Consider the following 24,487-nt stretch of genomic DNA (forward strand, 5'->3'; position numbering starts at 1 on the left):
GAACTTTAGTCCTCAAGCTAATGTGACGTCTTCAGCTGATGCTGGTTTGAGACTGGATCTGTAACCCCTCCAGAAGGCCTTTAAGCACTATGACCCAGGCATGTGCTCGAATTATCCTTTCCCTGGCCTCAGATGTCAGAAGGTGAGGCCACTGACAGGAAAGGAAGGAGCTCCCCTTAGGCAGCTGTCTCCATGACTCTGACTCTGAGGAAGGGCAGAAGGTGACATCATTTAACCCACGAATAAAAGGAAGAGACAAACCGGTATGATGGAGGGAAAAAAAAAAAAGAAACTTAAAAAAAAAAAACCCTTGGGTTTAAGTTCTGACTCTGCCCTTAGGAGTTGAGGTGACTTTGGGCAAGTCACTTAATCCCTCAGGTTGCCACAGCTCTGAAATGAGCAGAGTGATAGTTATAGCATCAGTATCATGGGTTTTTTGTTTCTGTGTTTTTTTTTTTTTTTCTTTGAGCATCAAATGATGTAATAGTTCAAAATAGTAATATTTTGAAGCATTTTATAAATGCCGGGCTTTATATGTTCACCCATTAGGTGAGCGAACATTTGCAGAGTGTCCTCCTGCCGGAGGCCCTGGCGCCTGTGTCCAGCCCTGCGCTGCCCAGCTCCGTTCTGGGAGCAGCCTTCAGAAGAACGAGTCCGGGGAGTGGAAAAGCTTCCATTCCTAGCCAGAGCCAGGAGACAGGGCTGGCTCATTGGGAAGGGAGAACTAACCCGTTACCTGTGAATTTCTCAGCAATATGTATACACTTGAGCTCCAACCCAGATTCCTACCTCCTGGCTGCGTTGGAGGGTGGCCATGGTGTCACCACGTTGCATGTTGTCCCTGTAGCCACAGGGACATTTATGCTCCTGATGGCTCACCGCCCCCCCCCCCCCCGCCCCCCGCTCATTCTTCTAACCAGGTAGTTGTTGGCTGGTGCCGGCAGGCGGGGCTGCCCCTGGCCCTCAGCACGGGGACCCCACAAGCAGAAGCCATGTTTCTTTCTGTTTGTTTTTTGCTCCCCCCACCTTTGGTTCCTATCAGACACTTACTGGAGGTCTTCTAGGCTCAGACCCTGAACCAGAACAAGCCATAAGGGACCACTGTGGACATATCTTTACTAAAATATTTCTAGCTTTCTTTATCCGTGTTTAAGTCAGGTTCTCCAGAGAAGCAGAACCGCTTATACATACAAGTACACCGTGGAGAAGTTGTGAGTTTGGTTCCAGACGACTCACAATAAAGTGAGTCAAATGAATTTTTTGGTATCCTAGTGCATATAAAAGTTATGTTTATGCTATCCTGCAGTCTATTAAGTGTGCAATAGCATTATGACTAAAAAATTACATACCTTAATTAAAAAATACTTTATTGCTTAAAAGGCTAACCATCAACTGAGCCCTCAGTGAGTTGTAATCGCTGGTCACAGATCACCACAACAAATGTAATATTTCAAATCTTTTCATCATTATTATGAGAATTAATAAAATGTAACACAGAAAATGAGCAAATGCTGTTGGAAAATGGCACTGATAGACTTGTTTGATGTAGGATTGCCACAAACCTTCAATTTGTAAAAAAAATAAAATAAAATGAGGTATGCCTGCATATGTATATGGAGAAGGAAATAAAAGCAAAAATAGAGTTATTTTAAAGAACTGGTTCACAGGACTGTGGAAGCTGGTGAGTCCAGGATTCGTAGAGCAAGCCAGCAGGCTGGAGATTCGGGAGTCCCGCTGGCAAACCGCAAAGCACCCATTCTCCAGCAGTGAGTTCAGAGTTTGGATGTTTTGGAGATTGGTGTCCTGAGAATTGTGTTCAGAGTTTCCAGCAGAACACAGTTAGACCTAACCCTTGCCTTTGAGGAGCTCTTAATCTGATGGAAAAGATTGACTGCAGTAACGTATTAGCCCTAAAACAAGTCAATCCCCAACCGAGATATAACCAGATTTTCCTGGGAACTCAGGCTGACAGTGATTCATTTCAATTTCAGGGGATTGAGGAAGACTTGGGAGTTGAACCTTAAACAGTGTGTGTGGGACAATCTTTCTCTCTCATTTCTTGAGTTCTCTCATACCTTTCTCAGACCTTCAACAACTAAATTTAGCTCTTAGCGTTGCGTACTTAGATTTAAGCCCAGTGCAGTTTCTGGGACGATACAGATACGTCCACAGGGAGTTTGATTTCCATAGTGAGATAATTCCATGGTGAGTTCAGTCACATCCTGAATGTAGCCACCAGATGATTGTCTCTCTCTTGCTACCCCATCGGATTCTCCCCTAACTCTCCCCCATTTCTCACTGTCTCTCTTTTCCCTTTGGGAATGTATGTTCTGTGATTAATAAAGGAAAGCTCAGAGTGTTTTCTCCAGTGCCACTCCTCTCTGGCAGTCCGCTTCAGCCAGCCAGTGACTCCTTAACAAAACAAGAAGGAACCATTCGCTCCAAGTCGGCAAAACATTTGTTGTTAGCTTAGGCATCTGAGGGGGAATCCTGTGCAAACCCTTTGCTTTGCAGCGAATGGGCGGTGGCAGGAAGAAGAGTTGGGGAAGGAAAGGAAACAGAGGTGGCGTCCTGAGCTGGCCCAGGAGGGAAAGGGAGTCTGCAGCTGGAGGCCGGGCTGGCGATTCTGCCAGGCTGGGGAGACGGAGGCAGCTCTACGGGGTGGTGGACACAGTCAGAAAGGGAGAATGAGCCTCAGTGTGAGATTTAGCTGCTTTATTCTGTAAGTTTTGTTTTACTTTGCCAATTGGACAAGAAAATTCGTGACCACTTAAATCCAAAAGGAGCTAAGCAACTTGAATATCTAAATAGGAAATGACTAGGGAATACCTTATAGTATTAAACCAAAGTCCTGTTAACCAAAGTGCTGTTTTCTACTGGATACAGGCAGAAGTTCATGCCTCGTGTGGTATGAGCTCAGCTCAGGGCATCGTGGCAGCAACTGTCTGCCCCAAACAGCCAGGGTTCCAATTCTCTATTTAGCAATCGTCACAATTTACCAAAAGAAGACCTCAAGTCCATGGTACATCTTCTACTAAGGACACACTTACTTCTCCTCTCCTCAACCTGTTCTTTGCACACACAGCCACATGCTTAAGTAAAAATCTTAAGTCCATCTTCTTATCTAAGAGCAAAGGGAAGACCTCATAGTGTGTTAAGCAGGTACCACCTATAAATTCAACGAGCCAGAGCAGACTTTGCTCAGGAAGGTGAGGGAAGCATTGATTAGCTTACTTGAAATCACTGGAGCCCTCTAAGGAACATGATGCAAGATGGTTCCTTTAAAATAAAAAATCAAGAGAGCAAATGAGTCCCTTGGATCCCCCTTTTTTGTGTGTGGAAAAGCTTAGGGATTTCTACCTTGACCTTGTTCTTAGACTTTTAACCTTTCCAGGAGTCTGGTAATAACCCTGAGAACAGTAGAACAGCGAGTCTGTCCTGGAAGAAGATGTACCCCTGCAGGTGGGTCAGTGTTCACATCTAAGATAAAAACAGTCCCTCAATAGTGAGACAAAATGTAGGCAAAAGGGAAAAAAAACTTGCTGAGGCAAAAACAGCATTTTTTTTCTGAGGGAAAATGATGTTTAATGTTGAGTGACTGTGTTCCTTTACTTACAAACGTGTGATGACTCCAGGAATCACAGAACAGGACTCGGGCTGTGGTGCGGCACTTAAGCCCATCTCTCAGCCTCACCTCCCACTCTAGACCCACCAAACTCTGCCACTTCCTTATCTCATCTTGCACTTTCCCCTTGTTTTTGGAATGGTGCCCCATCTGCCTGCAACACCATCCTTTCCATTCCCTTTCCCAGAACATGCCTATCTCCCTTGGGATGATGAATTCCTTCTCAGTTTTCAAGACTTGCGTATCTTCTCTGGGAGTCTTTTCTCGATGCCCTCAACTTCCCAAGTCTGAAGTGGGGTCTCCTCTCCCAGCTTCCTCACCACCCTGTGTTTGCTTCTGTAGCCCTCTCGTTTGCCTGGAGGACAGAGACTGCTGCCATTCATCTCTGTGACCACACAGCTTCCCACAGGACCTGGCACAGAGTAGGCCTTCAGTGAATGTCTAGAAAGAGGAGGACTCCCAGATAAGATGTGTTTGAAGTCTAGAAGGTCAAAAAGGGCATGCAAAAGGCGAGCAAAGATTTCTTCACCAAACCCTGATCTATGAAGAGGCTTAAGGAAGTAAAAAAGGATGAAGCAAGGACTTAGGATATAAACAGGTTGAAGATACAAATAGATTCAGGGAGGGTTCAGAAAAATTGATGGATGTCAGAAGCCTAAAGTTCTGTTTAAAAGGAACTGAGATATTTGGAGGAACCTTTGGAAACTTTGAAGGGAGATGCCAGTGAATGTGGCTCCGCATCCTACCACACACTTCATGGGACACTGTCAGAGGTGGTGGGCAGTTTGCATCAGTAGCCACTGCTGCTTGTAGGGATATGTAGTTCCCAGGTGTGGAGGGAGAAAAAGTGGAACCACCGTGAGCCCCGCTGGCCTTAGGACGGCGCCCGTGCCTCCCACCCAGGGTTCTGCATGTGGGGACCATGCTGGAGCTCCCCTCTCCCTTCCTCCTGAGTGCCTTGGCCTCCCTTCCCCCCCCCCCCCCCCTTCCTGTACAGGCTGCTAGCCTGCCAGAGACTCTGCCAGGATCCAGCTCTGGCTCTCCTGATCCCAGACCACCAGGACTCACGTTAATTTTCCCATTGCTACGTTTGTAGTTTATATTTGGTTGATCAGAGAAATATGTATGATGTGGGTTGCTGGCAAGGACATCTTTTTTTCTTCCTCCTCTTTTTCTTAAGTGTATTTTCTCAAACCATTTCATTCCTTCATTGAGTCCAAAAGAAACTCCCAAGTTCTGCTCACCAGCCCTACCTCATTGCAGTGCTAAAGTCAGATAAATGAGGTGGTCTACAGACATCTTCTCTGTTCATCTGGCTGCCAGACTCAGTGGACACATGGCCCCCATCCTTGCCTTGTCTTCAAGGATTAATCACATTTCTTGTTCTCTTATTTTAAAAAAAATATTTTTAGTGATTTAAGCCAAGAAATTCCAGAAGCCTTAGACCAGTTTATTGCACATCATTTAATGACATTGCAAACTAGGTTCTTTTTTTTTTCCCCCTTCTTCCTATCATGCTCCTCCCTTTATACCCTTTATCCACTCCTGCCCACCTCCGGTCTTGGCTTTGATCTTCTGCCCTCATCCTCCTAGTTCTTTCATCTTTCCTGCCTCCTCAGCTTTCTCCCATGGCTCAAATCTGAGTGAAGATCCCACCTCAACTCAAGGAGAAAGAAAGAAACACAAGATGGAACAAGTAATGTATTTGGCATCTGCAAGGGTCTTTTTTTTTTTTTTTTTACCCCCATGGAAACTGTTTTTATTTAAATAAGAGACAGCATGCCTTACTTTCATCGGAAAGTGTGTTTGAAAAATTTCATGCCATGGCTTTCAGGAGAGAGTTTTAGAGCCAAAATTATTTGTGCAATTGGACAGGCAGAAAAAACTCCTAACGAAAGCAAACATATTTATTCACTCTCTCTGCCTGCAGAGGGAGGATGAATACTCCCTCTGCCAACCCCCTCTGCCCTAAGTTGCTCTAGAGCTCAAGGTGACCTGATCTAGGCTGGAACGCTGGTAGAGACAGTAGGGACTAAGCCTGCAGATAATACTCTTGCAAATTATTGTACCCTCCCTTGTGTGTTGTTTTTACCTATCTTATCTATCAGAGTAAAGGTCCCTGAGGTTAGGAACTATATTTTTGTCTTCGTGATCTCTTCTGCAGTGCCTGACATACTAGACAATTCTGTAGCTCCTGGCTGAATGAATGAGTCAGTGATGTCTGGAGGGGATGGTATGTGCCAGATGTCTACTGTGGAGTATACTGGTTTTGCTCAGCCTTGTGGCCACAGTTTGGTTTGGCTTCAGTGGTCTGTGTGACAGGGCTACACACTGGCAAGAGGCTTAATCACTACCCAGAATGCGTGGCTTCTGAGAGGCTTGCCCATGCCACAGCGAACCCCATCCTTACTGGGCGCCAGGCTTTCTGGCCTCATGGAAGTACAGTTCTGTTCCAGGCTCTACTCTGCTCCTGAGTTGATTGCCGTGGCTTCCCACTGGCAGAGCACTTTATTTCAGAGGGCTGACCTCAGGGGTCCTGCCAAGGCATAGGTCCTCAGGCGACTTGGGGGTCAAGAGTAGTGTTGTGCTTGTCTGTGCCTCAGTGAAGCCCACGCAGGAGGCAATGCTCGGGACCCTTCACCTTCTCAAACTCCACCTCCAAGTCCATCCTGGAGAGCAGTGAGCCGCGGCTTCCGCCAGAGAAAGCTCCTCATTTTACTTCCCTTGAACCTTTGCCACCTTTCAGCAAGTCATCAAGGTGCAGGGAAGGGCCACAGGGTCAGCATGTCACTGAGGGGGAATACAATAGGGCAAAGTCTTCTATGCTTTGTGACGTTAGCGGTAGATGCAGCAAGCCACCACAAGGACAGTTGAGGCCTGGAGGCCATGAGAGTTTGGGAGTAGAATTATCGGCCCAGAAACTTGCCAATGGCCAAGAGGCTACCGAGCCATGCTGACAGCATTGCCAAGTGAGCCCCATGCGGTGCCCCCACAATCTGGTGGGTCCCATCCAGACCTCAGCAGATGAGTACAGGCTTGTCTTGAGGCAAGAGGGTGGGACGGGACTGACTATACTTAAGAAATGCCTGGATGGGTAGAAAATGACTTTTTTTTTTTTTTTTTTTTTTAAGTGTTCAGCTGAGTTCATGGAAATGGGGACGGGGGTGATGCCATGCAGCCTCCGGCCAAAAGGCACTGTCTTACCTGACTTCTTACTTAACTGAACTTTGACTTGCAGCCCAAGAGAGGTCTCAGGGAGAGGAGGGCCAAATGAGGAAACGCCTTGAAATGCCTTACAGATTACACCGGGGGCATTCTGCTGTGGTGCATTGCACCCTGGAACTGGATGTGTAAATTCTATAACAGTTGGCAGGGATGAGCCTACACTTAAGATTTGACAGTTTTGTGTCATGGGAATTCATGATCATATACCAAATACTGTAATTCATAGCTCTGCTGAGCTGAAGGAAGGATCCAGGCTACGAGGTGAGAAGAAATTCAAAGGGGCTTAAGATAAAACTTGCCTCTTTGTAGTCTCACAGGTGACCCTGGTGATGGCAGCCACACCCACAGAACTTCTCACAGTTCTTATTTTCCTCCCTGTTTTCCCTTGGCTCAGAAGGCAGGTGCCTACTGTACCCTATAAATGTGAGGAGGAAACCCAGAGCACATCACATGGTTTGCGTCTGAACAAATCTCTGTCATCTGTGGAAATGACGTATCAGAAGATACATTTCCATTAAGAAATGGACGGCCTAGAAGGAAGGAACTGGGCAGGGTTCTATACAGAACCCAAATTATTTGGACTTTCCTAGAAAGCACAAAGTTCTGTGAAAAGGAGACTCTGTAAACCCAGAGATGGCCCCAAAGACCAGGGCTTCTGGCCTGTTGAGAGCTGAGAAACAAGAGTGGACCTATTGGCATTTGATTAGTGCAGACAAGTTAATAAAATAGCCGAAAGAATACACAAAGAGAGGATGCACAAGAGGGCTCTGGGGGAAGGTAAGAGGATTAAAGCTGCAAAAACATTCCTCTAATGGATTTCTCAAACACACCAGCCCACAGGCAAGGGCAGGTGTCCTGTCAAACCATTTCCCCCTGAAACCCGATCCATTCTGCAGTGCGGCCTGTTAACCCCATTTGGAATTGAAGGGTCTGCCCCCTAGGCCCAGGGAGGCGCCCAGAGCAGCCCGGGGACTGGGCAGGAACCCGGCTTTGCAGACAAAGGGGCCTGGGAATAGGCTGGTTTTCTTCACTCGCAGCCAACTAGATCTCTGCATCTGCCTCATCTGGTGGCTGATTAGGCCATTACTGATCACACTTCTCCAGCCCACCCCCCTCCCCAGTCTCCTTCCTGCCTAAAAGCACTAAAGAGGGGGTGCTCTGATTTTCAGATCCATCATCACTTTGTTACTCTGCCTGTGATCCCTTAGTGAAACTCAACTTTTGCTCTAGCAGCCAAATTGGATGTGTTTGTCTGGTGAAGCAACAGCTAAGGCTTAAGCTCAGGAGGAACAGGGCGGGGACAGGGCCAAGGATCGAACTACTGCTTATTTGTTTTGAAGCCAGGAAGGCAGGCCTGCCAGTAGGATGCCCAGCTCTGGTGTCCTCGGTCCTGCCCACATGGGCTGTTGTGCACATGTTGGCATCAGAACAGAGGGGCTGTCTGGCCACATGGCTGACCAGTGCCCAGCTTTGTGCCTCCCCCACTGCACAGCCTTCTGTCTCCAATTTAGCAGTTGTCAGAGGGTGCAGAAGGAGCCAAGGGGAACGAGGGGGCAGCTGTGTTCTGTCGTGGTGGGTCGGTGAGGTGGGCGCATGGAGGAGTGCGTGCCTTGTGCCTGGATAAGCTCTCGATTACAATGGGGCAAGAGCCTGCGCCATTAACATGGAGATGGCATTCTGGTGCCAAACTCCTTTCTTTCTTGTAAAATGATCTGTTAGGTTTGAGTATATCTTTGCTTGAGGCAAATTTTCTTGGAATGAAATAAAGCAGAGGAGGAAAAAAAAAAAATTCAAACTCTTGGTGGAGTAGTTTTAGATTTATTGGACCGTGGAAGAGAGTGCTTCTTGGTGACAGGAATTTTCCAGATGCCCCTGAGCGGACAATTGCTCACAGCTCGCTTTGTGGGGAGCCTCCTGACTTGGCAGGTACAGCACACACTGTGCAGAGGAGGATTAAGGCCTTTGCATTGTTTAAGTGCATTGCTTTTGAAAAGCAGTTAGCAATATTTAGTCAGAACACACTGCACCGTAGTGTGCACCCTCTCCCGTAGTCCATATCTCCTTCCTCTCTGAGAAAACACACATCCGCTGTCTTGGCTGAGAAGCTCAGCCAGGACTGGACTCCATGATTTTGAGGGTCTAACGCAAAATGAAAATGTGGAGTCTTGTTCAAACTTGTTAAGGATTTGAAGACGGTGATGAGCAGAGCATTAAAGCGAGCGCCGGCCCCTTCCATGCGCAGGGCCACGTGCAGCTGCAGAGTGCACTCCCAGCAAGCTGGCCTTGGGCTCAGCCTTCCAAATTGTTCATTCATTCAGCAAGGATTTATAGAGCATTTGCTATATCCTGAATACTGTGCAGTGGGGTTTGGGGCTGGGGTGTGGAGTGTAAAATCAATAGGCCGTCCCCTAGGAGTTCACAATTTACTTGGAGTCAGATTATCACATATACAAAGATAAACAATGACGAGATAATTCTTTAAAAGCCCAGAAGGCTCTATACCCACCCAAAGGAAGCAATCCATAAGTGAGATCTCCCCTTGACCCCCAGATATCACTTGTTCAGCCCGGAAAGTAAAAGAGGGCAATAGAAGTGAATGGGGGCAGGCTGTCTGTTTTTGCCATGCCACTGGTGAACAGCACGTATTTCCTACTCCACCTTCATTACCTATTTCACATCTCTTCTGTGACTCCAGAAGTAACTGCTCTAGAAGCAGTCTATTTTCATAATAACCATACTTAGGTAAAAGGTTCGTAGAAAATGTGTTGTGCTAGGCCTCTGTCCTTGAGCTTGCAGTGTAGATGAAACACAACTAGGAAATTTGAGTTCATAGGCAACATAAATGGGCATCTTGTACCTGATCTGAGGGTCCCAACTTCCAAGATAGTCCTTCATTCGGTCATTCAGCATTGACTGAGCATCTACTTAGGCCAGGCCCTGGGTTAGGTTCAGAGGACACATATACAAACAAGACTTGGTCCCTGCCCCTAAAAAGTTCACACTCTAATATTGTAAACAGAGAGACAGTGATCCTTTCATAGAAACAAAAGGGCTTTCCTATCCTGGCATGGCTTGTCTAAAAGCTTCTGGAAAGTTCCATTAAGTGGGAAACCTTCTGACCTCACTGCGTGCCTTGATCCCTGGGCTCTCCTATGGTGACCGGAGTTTGTTTTTGGTAATTACCTCTTCTCTTTTGTGAGAAACCTGATTCCTGCCTGCTCCTGTTGCCTTCTTGCCTTCTGTGGGTCTCCCGGGGAAACAACACAGGCAGGTGGAGTCTTGCAGCAGAATTGCAGTAAAAGCTCTGATGGCGTCTGTTCTCAGGAGCTGAGCAGAATTTTTGGTATGGTCAGCATTCAGAGAGGGTGCCTCAAGGGCTTTCTAAGTACCTTTATGAGAGAGCGTCTGGGTAAATATTCTCATCTTTCTTATCTTAGTCCCCTTTCATTTTACGTCTTTTAAATTCAACCACAGTCCTGAAAAACAAAATTGGAATGTTTTTTGCCCAAGTGTCCCATTTTGTTCAGCAACATCAGTGATTTGGCTCATACAAAGAGAGTTTTGTGGTTTGAACGGTTAGATTATTTGGGAAACATTCTGCTCTTGTTACAGATGGATCTCCATCCTCTCCCAGCTTAGATCCCAGTCTTGCCACCAAGCCAAGTCAGAAGAGACGGCCACCATGCTGTCATACACTGCAGCCTGGTGTCAGGACCCTCAGCCCTCCCATATTCCACTGCCATTAGCCACACCGTGGAGACGCGTCTTTGCCTTAGAAAGCCCTCAGAGCACCCACAGATCCCGCACCCCCAGCCCCAAGGAAGGATTAGCCATGACAGAGAGTATAGCTCTGGGTAGCCTCAGCCTTCCTGTCACAACCATGGTTGGCGATTGAGCGGTATCTAGGGCCTGTCACTTTTACTGGGGATGTCAAAGAAGAACCAGGGAACTTGACTGAACTGGAAAGAAGAGATCACGATTCTCTTTCATCCTTCCCTTCCATCTCCATTAGCTGTGCCAGAGCATTTATGCCTTGATCAGTGACCCATCTCCTGCCAGGTTCAGTAGGGCCCCTGGGCCTGGCCAACTGGCCGCCATGTCTCAGAGTAACCGAAGAGACCGGTCTGGGTCACAGGCATCTCCTGGTGGAATTCTTTACACAGTGTCCCCACTCTCCAGCTTATACATACCAAGTTGAACTCTCTTGCAGTGATGGAGACCACACATTCCATCCTGCAAACTCTTATAGACAACAGAAGGCTGGAGGAAGGACTTGGACCACCCCCAGAAAGCCCCCAGGGAGTGAGGCTCCTGCAGCTGTTTATCGTGACTGAAGACACCACAGCATCTGCCCACCCTAAAATGGTGCTTTGTCTCTCTTCTCCATCGAGGCCCAGTTGGCACCTTCCCTTCTCTCCACAGACCTCCAGGACTTCAAGTTGGACGTGCAGCACGTGATTGAAGTAGATGAGGGGAACACAGCAGTCATTGCCTGCCACCTTCCTGAGAGCCACCCAAAAGCCCAGGTCCGATACAGTGTCAAGCAAGAGTGGCTAGAGGCATCTAGAGGTGAGTGAGCAAGTGGGGAAGCTGACCACCTCTGCCTACTGCCTCCCCAACCCCCATCAACATGCCCTCCGCCCCCTCCTCACCTCACTGGTCAGCGGTCTTCTGCCTTGCTACATAGCCCTGTAGGATCCTAAAGGGATTGGTTTCCATAATGGAGGTCTTCTGCCCTGTTGAGAGGAATGTCTTCATCCTCTGAGGCTCTGGAAGATGTTGCTGAGCTGTCACCATTTGATCAAGGCTGTCAGCACAGGGTTCTGGATTCCCTGCCACCAGGCACACACACAAGGCGGCCTGACGAACCCAGCCGTCTGTGGGGCTGCAGGGTTGCCCAGCGGGAGGTGGAGCTCTTTCCCATACAGCAGAGGAAGCTTGTCAGTGGGACTCGGGTTTTTCCCTCCCCATCTTCCTGGTAATGTGGCTGTCTTAGCTGTCTCGGCTGTCCTAGCTTCCTGCTCAGGCCACGGCGTACATGACAGCTGGGCTAGGAGAGGCCACTCTGTGGTCCACAGAATGCCAGGGAGGAGATGGGATGTCTCTCAAGATGAAAACAGCTTCTTCCCATAGTTGACCATTCACTGAAGGCCAAGTAGACCCTGCTTAACTGAACCCACAGCTCAAAATGTATTCCTTTTAGAATATTCTATAGATACTTAAATATTTTCATTACATTTTTCTGGTTATAAAGGAATATATGTTCCTGTATTCCTATGAAGAATATATATGTTCACTATAGAAAATGCAGAAAACTATTTTTTGAAAGGGTAAAACCCCTAATCCTGCCATTCAGAAATAACTGGAGACTAAGAGGAATAGAGAATTAATCTCCATTGTCTCTAGCAGAAGCTTGGCTATAGCCTCTGGAGGAAGCCCCACAGGAATCAGGGGTTTTTCCCATTCTGTCAGGCATTAACTAAGTTGCTCATACCTGGGGCGGCCCAGTGACAGGCAGGCACCAGGCTCAGTGAACCCAGATTTTGGAGACACCAGGACCCCCCGGGGGCAGGCCAGGCCACCAGAGAGCTCAGAGCTGATGGCCAGTGCTTTGCCTACCAGGAAGCTGAACACCATCCCAATCACTGGGGCGTCCAAAAGCCACGGATCTGTCTCCTGTTGAAAGAAGCAGAACACAGCCCTGGGGCCAGGCCCCCATGGCACCCCTGGTCCCGAAGCAGACAAAGTCCAGCGAACCAGTGATGCAGAAGAAGGGTTTCAGTGACATTCATGGAGAAGGTGGTGGTTGGGAGTTAGAATATTCCTCCCTGGTTGCAGAAATTCAATAGTGAGGTGGCTCAGAGCCGTGACCCTGACAGAGACTCATGGGAAATTATAGATTTATTTCCCTCCTTCCTGGTGGCTTGCAGGAATGACCATCTCATCTCCCACGTGTACAGCATGGGCCCCTCAATCCTTACAGTGGCACTGAGGTGGCACATATCATACCGCTTTACAAATGCGGAAACAGGATCGAAGAGGTTAATCAGCTTGTCCAAAATCACACAGTGCATGGCAGATCCAAAGCTTAAGCCCAGGTCTGGCAGACCCCAAATCTTGCTTCCTTTCCACCCTACTCCCTTGAAAGTATAAAATGTTCTTTCATAGACCTATGTACTAACACAGGGGACTCAGCCAGTTTGTCAGCTGATTGGTTAGTTTTACTCTCTGGCATTTCTGTCCCCCTTGATTTGAGGGGGAGAATAGCATTTTCTAGTTTGGGCTTATTAGGATTCAGGTGTACAGCTCATGGTTCCTGCCCTGCCTGCCCACTGGGAACTACCAGCTGCAGCGTTCTGGGCCAAACTCATCCCATGTCCCCTTCACCCTGCCGTTTTCTCAGATAACTACCTGATCATGCCGTCGGGAAACCTCCAGATTGTGAACGCGAGCCAGGAGGATGAGGGAATGTACAAGTGTGCTGCCTACAACCCAGTGACCCAGGAAGTGAAAACCTCGGGCTCCAGTGACAGGCTCCGCGTGCGCCGTAAGGGGCGGGGGGGGGTCTCACTGATGGGAGGGGCTGGTCAGGCTGAGAAGGGAGGGGATTCAGCGGAGGGGGGGCACAGGCCGGGCTCCAAGTCTGTGTTCTCTGAGGTGGGGGTGGGAGCCGTGGGGCTCGGGCCAGTGGGGTATCCAGGACTCAGATGGAGTGGGGTCCTCTCCCCTCTAGCGGCACGTGTCCCCTGCCTAGCTCCGGGGGTAGCTGTGCTTGCTGGTCCCTTTCTCCTGCCTATTGGGAGCTCTCCTTCACTGTGAGACTTCGAGAGCGGGGATCTGTTGGGATGTGGCTGCCGGCGCCGGACAGCCTGGTGCTCAGCAGCTGCCAGCACGTGCACAGGAAAGAGGATGACACGCTTGTGCCTGTGTGAGGTCACAGGGCGAGCCTACACTGTCTGCGCCGCTGAGGTGTGCCCCACACCTCCCTCTGGTGATGGTCCGTGGGGGCCCCCACGCTCCGCCAGTTGGATGAAAACAACATGTGCCTTTGCCGAGCATTTCCTGGGGGCCAGGCACTTCTCTAGGCCTCTGGCTTATTCAGTGGGGGGACGTCTTATGTGAAGTTTGGTCTTAGAGGCAGCACCAGGGGCAGATGTACCGTGTAGCTAATGAAGCCAAACCTCAGCAGTCCCTCAGCCACGGGATTTTGTATCTGTAGTTGTGCATTCTGGTTCTTAAAGAGGGCCTCCCGAGCTGTGTAAGTCTCAGGTCTTACAAAACCCAGATCTGCCCCTGCTTGGCACCTAAGGCAGAATCGCACAGGCCAACGTGGAGGGAGGGGCCACTGGAGGGCAACCTGCCTTCTAGTAAGTGCTATGCCGTTTCTCCCCCAGCGCTGGCAAAAGATCACTCCTTCCTTAGCTGAGCAGCCGAGCCAGAAGCTGATTTGCTTTGGGAACCTGTGATACTGTACAGCTAAGGAAGGAAATGCATGTCTTTAAACTGTGGGTCCCGCTCAGCTCCGTGAGGTGCTCACACCGTGAGTGATGCTGAGAACCGAGACCTATGGGTGGTGTGGGGGATACCGTGGATCCTTGTCTCCTAGCTCATCCTTCGACTTGGGGTGCACTTGCTGAGTGCAAGCAGGAAAAGTCACCTACACCATTTGTTTCTCTGTCCACCCCCTCATCTTTTTCTTTGCCAACATGCATAGTTATTCATACGTATGTTGTGTCAATGCTGCTATTCCAATGTATTACCTCATCTCTTACAACAGCTCTCTGCAGAAGGAGGGCCTTGTTTTTGATAAAGAAACCAAGGCCCAGGGGAATTCAGTAACTTGCCTCACTTTATGTAGGTCGTAAGCCCCTGAGGGGCTGTTTGATTCCAAGTCCACACTGTCTGGGACTGCCTCCTGGGGCCTGGCCACCTAAGGCGGGATGGAGGGGATCCTCTGCACTAAGTCCTGGTCTCACATGCTGCCCTTTACCTCCCGGGCCCTCCAGGTTCCACTGCCGAGGCTGCTCGCATCATCTACCCGCCAGAGGCCCAGACCATCATCGTCACCAAGGGCCAGAGTCTGATCCTGGAGTGTGTGGCCAGTGGGATCCCACCCCCACGGGTCACCTGGGCCAAGGATGGGTCCAGTGTCGCCGGCTACAACAAGACACGCTTCCTGCTGAGCAACCTCCTCATCGACGCCACCAGTGAGGAGGACTCAGGGACTTACCGCTGCATGGCCGACAATGGGGTTGGGGAGCCTGGTGCAGCAGTCATCCTCTATAACGTCCAAGTATTTGGTGAGTGTCTCCTGCAGACTTTCTTCTCCTCAGTCTTCTCTATTGTCGGTGGGCTCTTTCTAGATGCTCCTAACCCCAAGGCTCAGACAGCGTCAGGTGCCTTGTGAGAGGTCCCATGCCCAGTGAGTAGTGGAAGAGGACGGAGAGAGTTGGGCATGCTTGGATCCCAGGGGCCAGGGTACGGGCCTGGCATTTCTCTCTGGCCCTTTCGTGTCATGACTGACAGAAGAGACCCAAGAACCTTACCTTCCTTCTACCGACGGGGTGGAGGGACCCATTCCTGACTACAGATCCCTCCCCAGCCTGTCTGGTCCCGGATGGGAAGACCTCAGCCTTTCTTACCCCTGCTCTGGTTTCCTGGCAGAACCCCCTGAGGTCACCATGGAGCTGTCCCAGCTGATCATCCCGTGGGGCCAGAGTGCCAAGCTCACCTGTGAGGTGCGTGGGAAGCCTCCGCCCTCTGTGCTATGGCTGAGGAATGCCGTGCCCCTCGCCTCTAGCCCGCGCCTCCGACTGTCTCGCGGGGCCCTGCGGGTGGTCAGCGTAGGGCCTGAGGATGAAGGCGTCTACCAGTGCATGGCTGAGAACGAAGTTGGGAGCGCCCATGCCGTGGTCCAGCTGAGGACCGCCAGGCCAGGTGAGTGCAACCCAAAAGGCTGGAGATCTCAGCTGCACATTCACAGAGCTCTTTCCTCAACTGAAATCCAACTTAGAACCCCAATATATAAAATAGATAAAAGTGGCTTTTAGTTGTGAGTTTAAGCTTACATTAACTTATTTAAAAGTCAGAAGTGTACATTTTCGCTAGTGGAAGTGATTCGTTTTACTATTGTATTTTTTAAAGGTTTTTTTTTTTTTATTCATTTGAAAGAAAGGGAGAGCGAGTGCACATGAGCAGGGGGAGGGGCAGAGGGGGAGGAAGAGGGAAAGAATCCCAAGGAGACTCCTCATTGAGCGCAGAGCCCAACTTGGGGCTCGATCCACAACCCCAAGATCATGACCTGAGCCAAAACCAAGAGTCAGACATTCAACCGACTGAGCCACCCATGCGCCCCTTTACTGTTGTATTTTTAAAAATGCTTTTTATTTTGTGGAATCTGTGGGTTCCTAGGGTTCCACGACATCCAGTTTAACAACTACTCCCGTAGAGTAAAGAAAAGCAGATCTGTCCTTTTCGGCTTGATTCATGTCGGTTGATACCCGTACTGACTGAGCAGTTACTATGTGCTCAGCACTGGACTAGATGATGGGGGTGGTGCAAAGAAGCACAACAAAGATTCCACTTCCTCATGGAGGAGGCCAAATTCACCAAGGGAGTAATTTGATAACGCTGAATCCACATGATCAGATGCCAACCTTCTGTGGCGCAGGAGGCCGGGGAGAGGAACTAGCACTGGCAGATTCTGCAGATGCCTCCTGAGGGGGCTGCTGCCTCTCCTGGCCTCTCGGATTCTCAGACGGGGTTACAGTCGGCTTCCCGTCTCACATGCCAGGCTGCTGCACTGGAGTAGGAAAAGGCTGCATGCTGTTAAGAGCCCGCAGTGAAGGGACATGTCCCCCACCCCAACATAGGCATAAGGAGGAAGGTGCAGCATTCCTCGGGAGTAAACCGAACCGTCACTTGAGGTGAGGCTAGTGCATGGGCTCAGGAAAACAAGCGGATTGCCGAGATGCCTGCCTGCCACCCGGGGCCATGCCGAGAAGCCTGGGCACAGGGCGCCAGGCTGCCCATCTCTCCTGGCCGGGCAGTGATGCAGCCCTCTCTCTTCCCACAGAGCCTGGCTATGTGTGCAGTGGGCTGATGGTCACCTCAGGCTCTGAGCTGGGGGCTCTTCCTGTCCCCACAGGAAGACTCACTCGTCTCTGTCTTCTCCCTGGGGCCAACAATTCAGCCAATGACCAGGGGAACTAACATCCTCTTCCTTCCCTTCTCTTTCCTTCTTGGTCCTCCAGGTACAACCCTGAGGCCATGGCAGGACGCTAAGCTGGACACTGCCACCCCTTCCATGCTGCCCTCCAGACCTGGAAGCCCTGATCAGATGCTAAGGGGGAGCCCAGGGCTCCCAAAGCCCCTGACATCAGTGCAGCCAGCTTCCCCACAGTGCCCCGGAGAGAAGGGGCAGGTGGCTCCTGCCGAGGCTCCCATCATCCTCAGCTCACCCCGGACCTCCAAGACGGACTCCTATGAGCTGGTGTGGCGGCCTCGGCACGAGGGTGGCGGCCAGGCGCCAATCCTCTACTACGTGGTGAAACACCGCAAGGTATGGTGCCTGGCATTGTGCGGACCTCTCAGGCCTGGGCAGGGGTTTCTGCCTGCTAGCCATCTCCCCTTGAGTTCCTGCAGCCTGAACCAGCAATCCCTACTGCTGTCCTTGAACTTCTGTCTCCTCCGCTGTACTTTCCTGCCACCTCCCAGGAAGTTGCTTGTGAGTTGAGGCATGTGGGACCCTAACAGGCCCAGGAAAAAGTCATGTGTGCTCCTTCAGGTTCTCTGCGAGCTGGTTTCCCAGAAGCTACCACCACCAACTTCTCCCCCCCGGGGGAGAGTGAACAGTCTCCCCGTTCACCATCACCTGCCCTCCCCCCTCCCTCTGTCATTTGTCATTGATGTTGTTTTTTATTTTGTTTTTTAACCGAAGCAAGCTCCACTGGGCACATAACCTGCAGGGACTCCACATGGCAAGCTAGCTGTAGGGCCAGGAAAACAAATATTTGTGAACAAGTGTTTTCTCTGAGGACTGTAAAATACCCCCTCAGTTTTCAGGATCCCTAATGGCTCGGCTTTGACAAGCAGGCGTTGGAGGTGAAAGCACATCATGTTGCTCAAGCCTCAGCTGTTTCTCCTTGACAGAAGGAGGCCTGTCCAGGTGGAGGTTTCGGGAGCTAAAGGGAGGGGACCTCTGGCTCTGGCAGGCTGTGGGGACAGCGGCCGGGCCATCCTCTTGGACACAGTGTCCTGTGAGGCAAGACAGGGCCGTGAGCTCACCTGCTGTTACCCCACAGGGAGAAGGGCATAAGGTTCCCTTTAAGAAATGTCCTGGAAGAGCATTTCTGTTCATCCCAGATGTGTGCTGCTTTTTCTAAGACCATTAGATAGTAGAAAATTATTGTTCTTAAGTGGATTTTTTTAAATGTTCTTCGATAATGTGCTATATTTTATATACTAAAAGTATTTAGCAACTCTTCTCCCCCTCCAAAACCAAAAAACGAACCCAGCCCTTTGCAGTGTGGCATGTCGGCTGGGCGGTAGCCCTTTCCCGTGCCCTGGACCCCGCCAGCCCCTCTCATTCTGTTCTTTCCCTCTATGACCTTGGCTCAGGACAAGTCCGCAGACACACTGGCTCGTCGGAAAGACACCTGAGGCAAAACTGCCTCCTAGGTGGGGGTTGGGGTGCAATTTTTCACTAACACTCAGCCTGCTGGCCTCTTCATAGCCAGCCAGCAAAGCGGGTGAATGTATTTGCAACAAAAAGCTGCATTGTTCTGCCCAGGTTCTGGGGCAGGGCTGGTCCTAATCCTTGTTTCCCCATGTAACTAGACACCTCCATCTCAAGTTGTAGACAGAGATCAGGGCAGGCCAAATGCTCACAGTCCCCGGGAGACAAGAACCAGCAATGAGAACAAGAATCATATTTTTCAGGCCAATAAGTGGCCATGAAACTGCTTTACCAAGAGGCAGGCTGGCAAAGGCCATGTGTAGTGATCCGGAAATGCCAGGCCGAGGCCGCATTCACCCCGTGTGCGTGTGACAGTGACTAATGACCAGGCTATTTCTTAGTTTTGTTTTGGAGCCCAGTGGCAGCGTGAGGCCAGCGCCGGGAGGGCCAAGGGAGAAAAGGGGTACAGGGAAAGTGAGAGGACCATGCCCCCGCTGGGTCTGGCTTTGGTTAGGCGCCGGCCTCTGGGGCACTTGGGGCTGCTAGGTGGGCACAGCCAAGGCAGGAATTATGTCTTGCAAGCAGGGCCTTTTTCGAAGGACTAGCAGGTCTTAAGGATCGTCACACAAGAAAGGATTTTGACGGGAAAAATCAGTGTTTAGGTTGTGTTTCCAGCCCCTTCTCTTGCAGGAGACTGGGAATCACTCAGCTTATTTTCACTTTTTCCCATTCGTGAAGCCAGTTTCACTTCCTGCCGCATCCTCAGACCTTGGGCTACTGTGTCTGGGTTTCCAGTACTACTGAGGATTCACAGTTTGTAAAAACTTCTTCCCTTGGAACAAATCCTGGAAGTCAGACATAAATGAGCCCAGACCATCCCTGTCCCTTGAATAGAAGGTTTTGTTCTACTTCGGAATATTCTGCTTAGGGATAAGGGCTTTTCCTACCAGCTGTTTAATTCTTGAGCAAACCACAGCTCAGGTCCCTGCAGACTCTGTGAGATGTGCACTGTTGGCAGTTAAACCTTTTGTCCTGAAAGGTAGGGTAGGTGAGATGAGGCAGCCTCTCGACATCACCTGTCGGGGAGGGAGCCTGGATTTTTTTATTTAAAGAGCTAGGAATTTGGGGCCATTAAAGGTTAATCCATAATAGTTACAATTCATCCACAGTTTTTAAGCACAAAGCAAGGCGTGAGGACAGGAGTGGAAAGAGGAGGATCAAAATGGCAGCAACCCACCAAGTGGAGGATGTGGGACGAGTCCGGAGAAGGGGCCGGGCCCTCGCTGGGAACCTACTGTGTCCCAAGTTCAGTGCCTGACACTTTATATACATCATCTCGTTTAATCCTCAGAAAAAACTGAGAGCTTTTATTTGACTCCTTTTAGAAATGAAAACCTTAGGGATCAGAGAGGTTAGGGAACTGGCTCAGGGTTACACAGCTGGATTTAGAGACACAATCAGGATTTAAACCCAAGATTTTCTGGCTCCCAGACTCTTTCTTTCTAGGATGAGTTGCATATGATTATGAATGTGCCCTCTGGAGTCAAGTCATGATTTTTGCACTCACTAGCAAGGTAGCTGTAGGCAGATTACTCCTCTCTCCAAGCCTTGGCATTTGTGAAGCAGGAAAAAAACTAGCACCTGTCTCTTGGTCTGTTGTCATGAAAGCTCTTCATAGGGCCTGTAAAGTGCTTGCTTCCATGCTGAGCACACAGTAAGCACTCAGCAACCAAGATTCTTTCTACTGGTGCTGCTGCTTTTATCCTCCTAATCATCCTCCCAGAACATAAACTTAAGGGACTGTGTTTATTTGGTTTAAATAGAGCAAGGAGAAAAAAAGTTAAATGCGGAGGTTTTCGGAAATACAGATAGGAGGTGTTTGGAGAAATTCTCAGCTATAAGAGGCATGTCGCCCCTCCCCACTGAATTTTCTTGATGGAATGGTTAAATGAGGGACCAGGGAGCCTACTTCACTGTCCCAGTGAGGACAGAAGTTCCAGAGCCTGCAGGACCAGTCTGCGCTCAGCAGCACCACCCCTCCCCAAACCCGGCCCACTGTCCTTCCCTTCCTCCTGCCCTGCTGGACTCCATTCTGCTTTTTCCACAAACCACGGCCACCAGTAGCTCCGGGCTGAGATGCCAGTTCTGATAGCAGCTACCTTCTTCAGCAGGTCACAAACTCCTCTGACAATTGGACCGTCTCCCGCATTGCAGCCAGCCAGCACCGCCTGACCCTCACCAGACTCGACCCTGGGAGTTTGTATGAAGTGGAGATGGCAGCTTACAACTGTGGAGGCGAAGGCCAGACAGCCATGGTCACCTTCCGAACTGGTAAGGGTCACACATTGCCCCCAGCTCGGGGTTTTGTGGGCCTGAGCAAATCCTGCCAGGCCCAGGAGGGGAAGCCCTGCTCACCTTGGCCCAGCTGTTCACCTTGAACTTTATCTTCCTTTCAGCTGTTGCCTCCCTGTGGTTTATGAGCCCAGGCTGAGGTCCTGTGTCTCATCAGGAGAGCTGCCAGCTGACCTCTCTGGCCACCGCCCCCCTTGCATACCCGTGTGTGTACACACACACACGCACGCGCGCACACACACACACACACACACACACAGTCGCGCGCTGGGGCCAGGCAGTACCATAATGGTCAGGCAGAGCTAGGAATCCGACCACACTGCCAATGTCCTGTATGATTTGCATCACTCTGTTAGACGCCCCCCAGCAGAGTCTCAGGCTCAAAGAACTCTCTGGAAAGGGAGACCTAATACATGCTCCCCCATCCGCTGGTTTCGATCCATTTCCCTCCAGGACGGCGGCCCAAACCTGACGTCATGGCCAGCAAGGAGCAGCAGATCCAGAGAGACGACCCTGGAGCCAGCCCCCAGAGCAGCAGTCAGCCAGACCACGGCCGCCTCTCTCGTAAGCCCCCAGCAGCTCAGAGGGGCGGGAGCGAGCAGGAGTCAGGACTGGAACCAGGCCCACCGCCTCAGAAGGCTCACTGCTGCAGGTGGAATGGGGTCTTGTTCCGTGGGTCTGGGAAGCCTTATGATATTTTCCTGGCATCTCCCCAGCCAACCCCAATAAGAAAACGTAGATTGGAGTTTTTCAAGTAAAATGTTAGTCTGACATGGGGGGTAAGGATTGCTAACCCTGTGGGTCCAGACAGCATAGAGGAGAGAGCCACAGACTCTGGGCCCTCCACAGTCTGACATTGCAGAAGCATGGTTCTAGGGGCCCTAGCTCAAGGGCTTCTTCTGGGAGAAGGTGACCCAGGTAGCTCTGGAAGATCTGATACGGCCACCAGACGGGAAGGGTTGGTGCGGGCAGGTAACAGGCCCCAGTCAGGAACAGGCCAAGTCCAGTTGCAATACAACCACCTTATCGTGTCCCTCCTGCTTCCTTCTTCCCTCACATTTGGTTTCCTCCAGCCCCTGAAGCTCCAGACAGGCCCACTATCTCCATGGCCTCTGAGACGTCAGTGTATGTGACCTGGATTCCCCGTGGGAATGGTGGCTTCCCAATCCAGTCCTTCCGTGTGGAGTACAAGAAGCTAAAGAAAGTGGGGGACTGGATTCTGGCCACCAGTGCCATCCCTCCTTCCCGGCTCTCAGTGGAGATCACTGGCCTAGAGAAAGGTAGGGGTCTGGCCACTGTCCCACCTGGTCCTCCAGCTGTCCCCGACCCCTCGGAAGACAGTCAGAACTTTGGAGGCTCTTCTTTCTGCTGGTCTGCCCCCGCATCTTGCGTACATGGATGCTCTTGGTGGTGTCCCCTCCATCCTACAAACCCTTCCTTATCCTCCCTCTCTCCGTAAGAGGTCCATAGCTGTCCCCTCTGTGGCTCCTTTCTGAAGAAGATGGGAGTTCTTGTGTCCTTTGGGGACTGGCGTTTGGGGAAGGGCTACCCGAAAGATCCCTCCAGGTTCTGGGTGTGCTGGGTGGGGGTGGGTCAGAAGTGTTTTCGAGTTCCTGGGTTCAAGTGAGTGTCTCTTACCAGGCACCTCCTACAAGTTCCGTGTCAGGGCTCTGAACATGCTGGGGGAGAGTGAGCCCAGCGCCCCCTCCCGGCCGTATGTGGTGTCAAGCTATAGTGGCCGTGTGTACGAGAGGCCTGTGGCAGGCCCTTACATCACCTTCACCGACGCTGTCAACGAGACCACCATCATGCTCAAGTGGATGGTAAGTGGCCTCGCACAGAGTGCAACGGGGAGATGGGGCCTAGCTTCATGATGACAGGGGCTGGCTGCTGCAGCAGGAGCAGGAAGGAATCACTTTTCTGCCCTTCTAAGATCCTTCCCCTTAAGTGGCCACCCCCCAAACCCCCCATACCTGGGAATTGAGCCAGAGAGCCTCATCCTTATGGTACCCAGGCAGGTTTAGAGGGGACTTACATCTTTGGAGAAATGGCTATTTCTGGTCTCCAAGAGCTGGGGGACCTTTAGGCTAAATAACAAGTGATCTTACAGCCTTCCCCCAGAAAGCCTTGGAGATATCAGCAGAAGTATTTTCTAGGCTCCCTCAGTGAATTTTTAAACTCCAGGCTGGGGTAAAATTTCTATCCACCAGTGCTTCTATTCACATGATTTCTCTGCTCCATGGTCAACTTGTTTTTCTTCTCCATTCCCTATAGTATATTCCAGCAAGTAACAACAACACCCCAATCCATGGCTTTTATATCTATTATCGACCCACAGACAGTGACAATGATAGTGACTACAAGAAGGATATGGTGGAAGGTAAGCAGCACCTCAGGTGATATGGTTTTTTCTGTTGGCAAGGGGGGCCTAGGTGTTGGTGAAAGTATAAAACCTGGGCTGGTGGGCCACAGAGCATCCGTGCGCATATCATGGACCCGTGCCACACCTAGGGTCATCAAGATCATAAACCCACATGTTTCCTTTCCTCCAGCGCTCCTCCGCCCCAGGGTGCCCTGCTGCATTCACAGCACCAGCCCAGACACACACACCCCTGTCCGAGTCCGATTGTGACTGGTTCCAGACAGACCAGATGCGTATCACTACGTGTGACTTTCTTGCTTTGTTTTCCAGGGGATCGATACTGGCATTCCATCAGCCACCTGCAGCCAGAGACCTCCTATGACATTAAGATGCAGTGCTTCAATGAGGGCGGGGAGAGTGAGTTCAGCAACGTGATGATCTGCGAAACCAAAGGTGATTCTCTTTAGGCTCTCTGCTCGCCTCTTGCTATTTCTAGCCAGCTAGGACCAAGTCACTGTTCCATGTGGCAGGCTGGTAACTCTTCCCCATGAAGACGCCTTATTTTCTAAGTACTCCTAAACCTTGCCATTTTTAACCCTTCTGTTCATTTTCCTGGGCCTCAGGTATGAATAGGGTTGCCATCCTGATGGCTTCAAGGAAGTGGGGAATTAACTCATACATGATGAACTCATGGAATAGAACCCATCCTTAAGGTCAGAACTTTCTATAAACACTATAGTCCGATAACATTTGGTACTTACATTGGTTGGTTTACTGAATTTAACTACAATTCCATGGGGTAGGAAAGAAACTGAGCAAGTTCACTTAGCCAGTTAGGGGTGGAGCACACTTTGGGCCAAATTCATCTAACGACAAGCCTGGATTCTTTCTCTGCACTGAAGCATGTTAAACATCTCCACATAATAACTTGTTAATATTTGCACATTGGTCAAGTGGATAGATATCACCGTCTCCATTTTGCAAATATGGAAACGTCTAACGCAGGTATATTGCAAAGAACAGAATCAGGAGAGGATCACAAAGGAATAGGAATGGAGACAAAAAAGAATCCATTTTCCCGACATTGGCAACATTGTCTCTCTAGCTTTGCACTGCTTTCCTCCCCTATTCAGCAAAGGCGGAGTGCCCCCTGTGTGCACTCCCTGCCCGCTTCCCCCCTGTGCAGGGAAGGGAGGGGCTGGAAGTCCTGCAGCAAGTGGCACACAGAGTGCCTGCGGCAAAGAGC

The 24,487-nt window shown here is 50.3% G+C and overlaps 1 protein-coding gene across 9 annotated transcripts in view; it reads left to right on the top strand.

Moving 5' to 3' along the window:
- Nucleotides 1–24,487, top strand: part of BOC (BOC cell adhesion associated, oncogene regulated) — a 71,031-nt gene that overhangs the window by 41,103 nt on the left and 5,441 nt on the right. For 8 of the 9 annotated variants that reach the window (XM_078066107.1, XM_078066097.1, XM_078066109.1 and 5 more), the window contains 11 exons: nucleotides 11,273–11,419; nucleotides 13,254–13,397; nucleotides 14,857–15,150; nucleotides 15,515–15,787; nucleotides 17,104–17,411; nucleotides 20,696–20,858; nucleotides 21,333–21,443; nucleotides 21,953–22,159; nucleotides 22,521–22,702; nucleotides 23,154–23,259; nucleotides 23,572–23,694. In XM_078066107.1, coding sequence (XP_077922233.1) covers nucleotides 11,273–11,419; nucleotides 13,254–13,397; nucleotides 14,857–15,150; nucleotides 15,515–15,787; nucleotides 17,104–17,411; nucleotides 20,696–20,858; nucleotides 21,333–21,443; nucleotides 21,953–22,159; nucleotides 22,521–22,702; nucleotides 23,154–23,259; nucleotides 23,572–23,694 — 2,058 coding nt within the window. The remainder of the gene's footprint in view (nucleotides 1–11,272; nucleotides 11,420–13,253; nucleotides 13,398–14,856; nucleotides 15,151–15,514; nucleotides 15,788–17,103; nucleotides 17,412–20,695; nucleotides 20,859–21,332; nucleotides 21,444–21,952; nucleotides 22,160–22,520; nucleotides 22,703–23,153; nucleotides 23,260–23,571; nucleotides 23,695–24,487) is intronic. The other variant, XM_036107182.2, reaches the window with a different exon arrangement.

This window comes from Halichoerus grypus, chromosome 1 (assembly GCF_964656455.1).
Source record: "Halichoerus grypus chromosome 1, mHalGry1.hap1.1, whole genome shotgun sequence".
NCBI lineage: Eukaryota > Metazoa > Chordata > Mammalia > Carnivora > Phocidae > Halichoerus > Halichoerus grypus.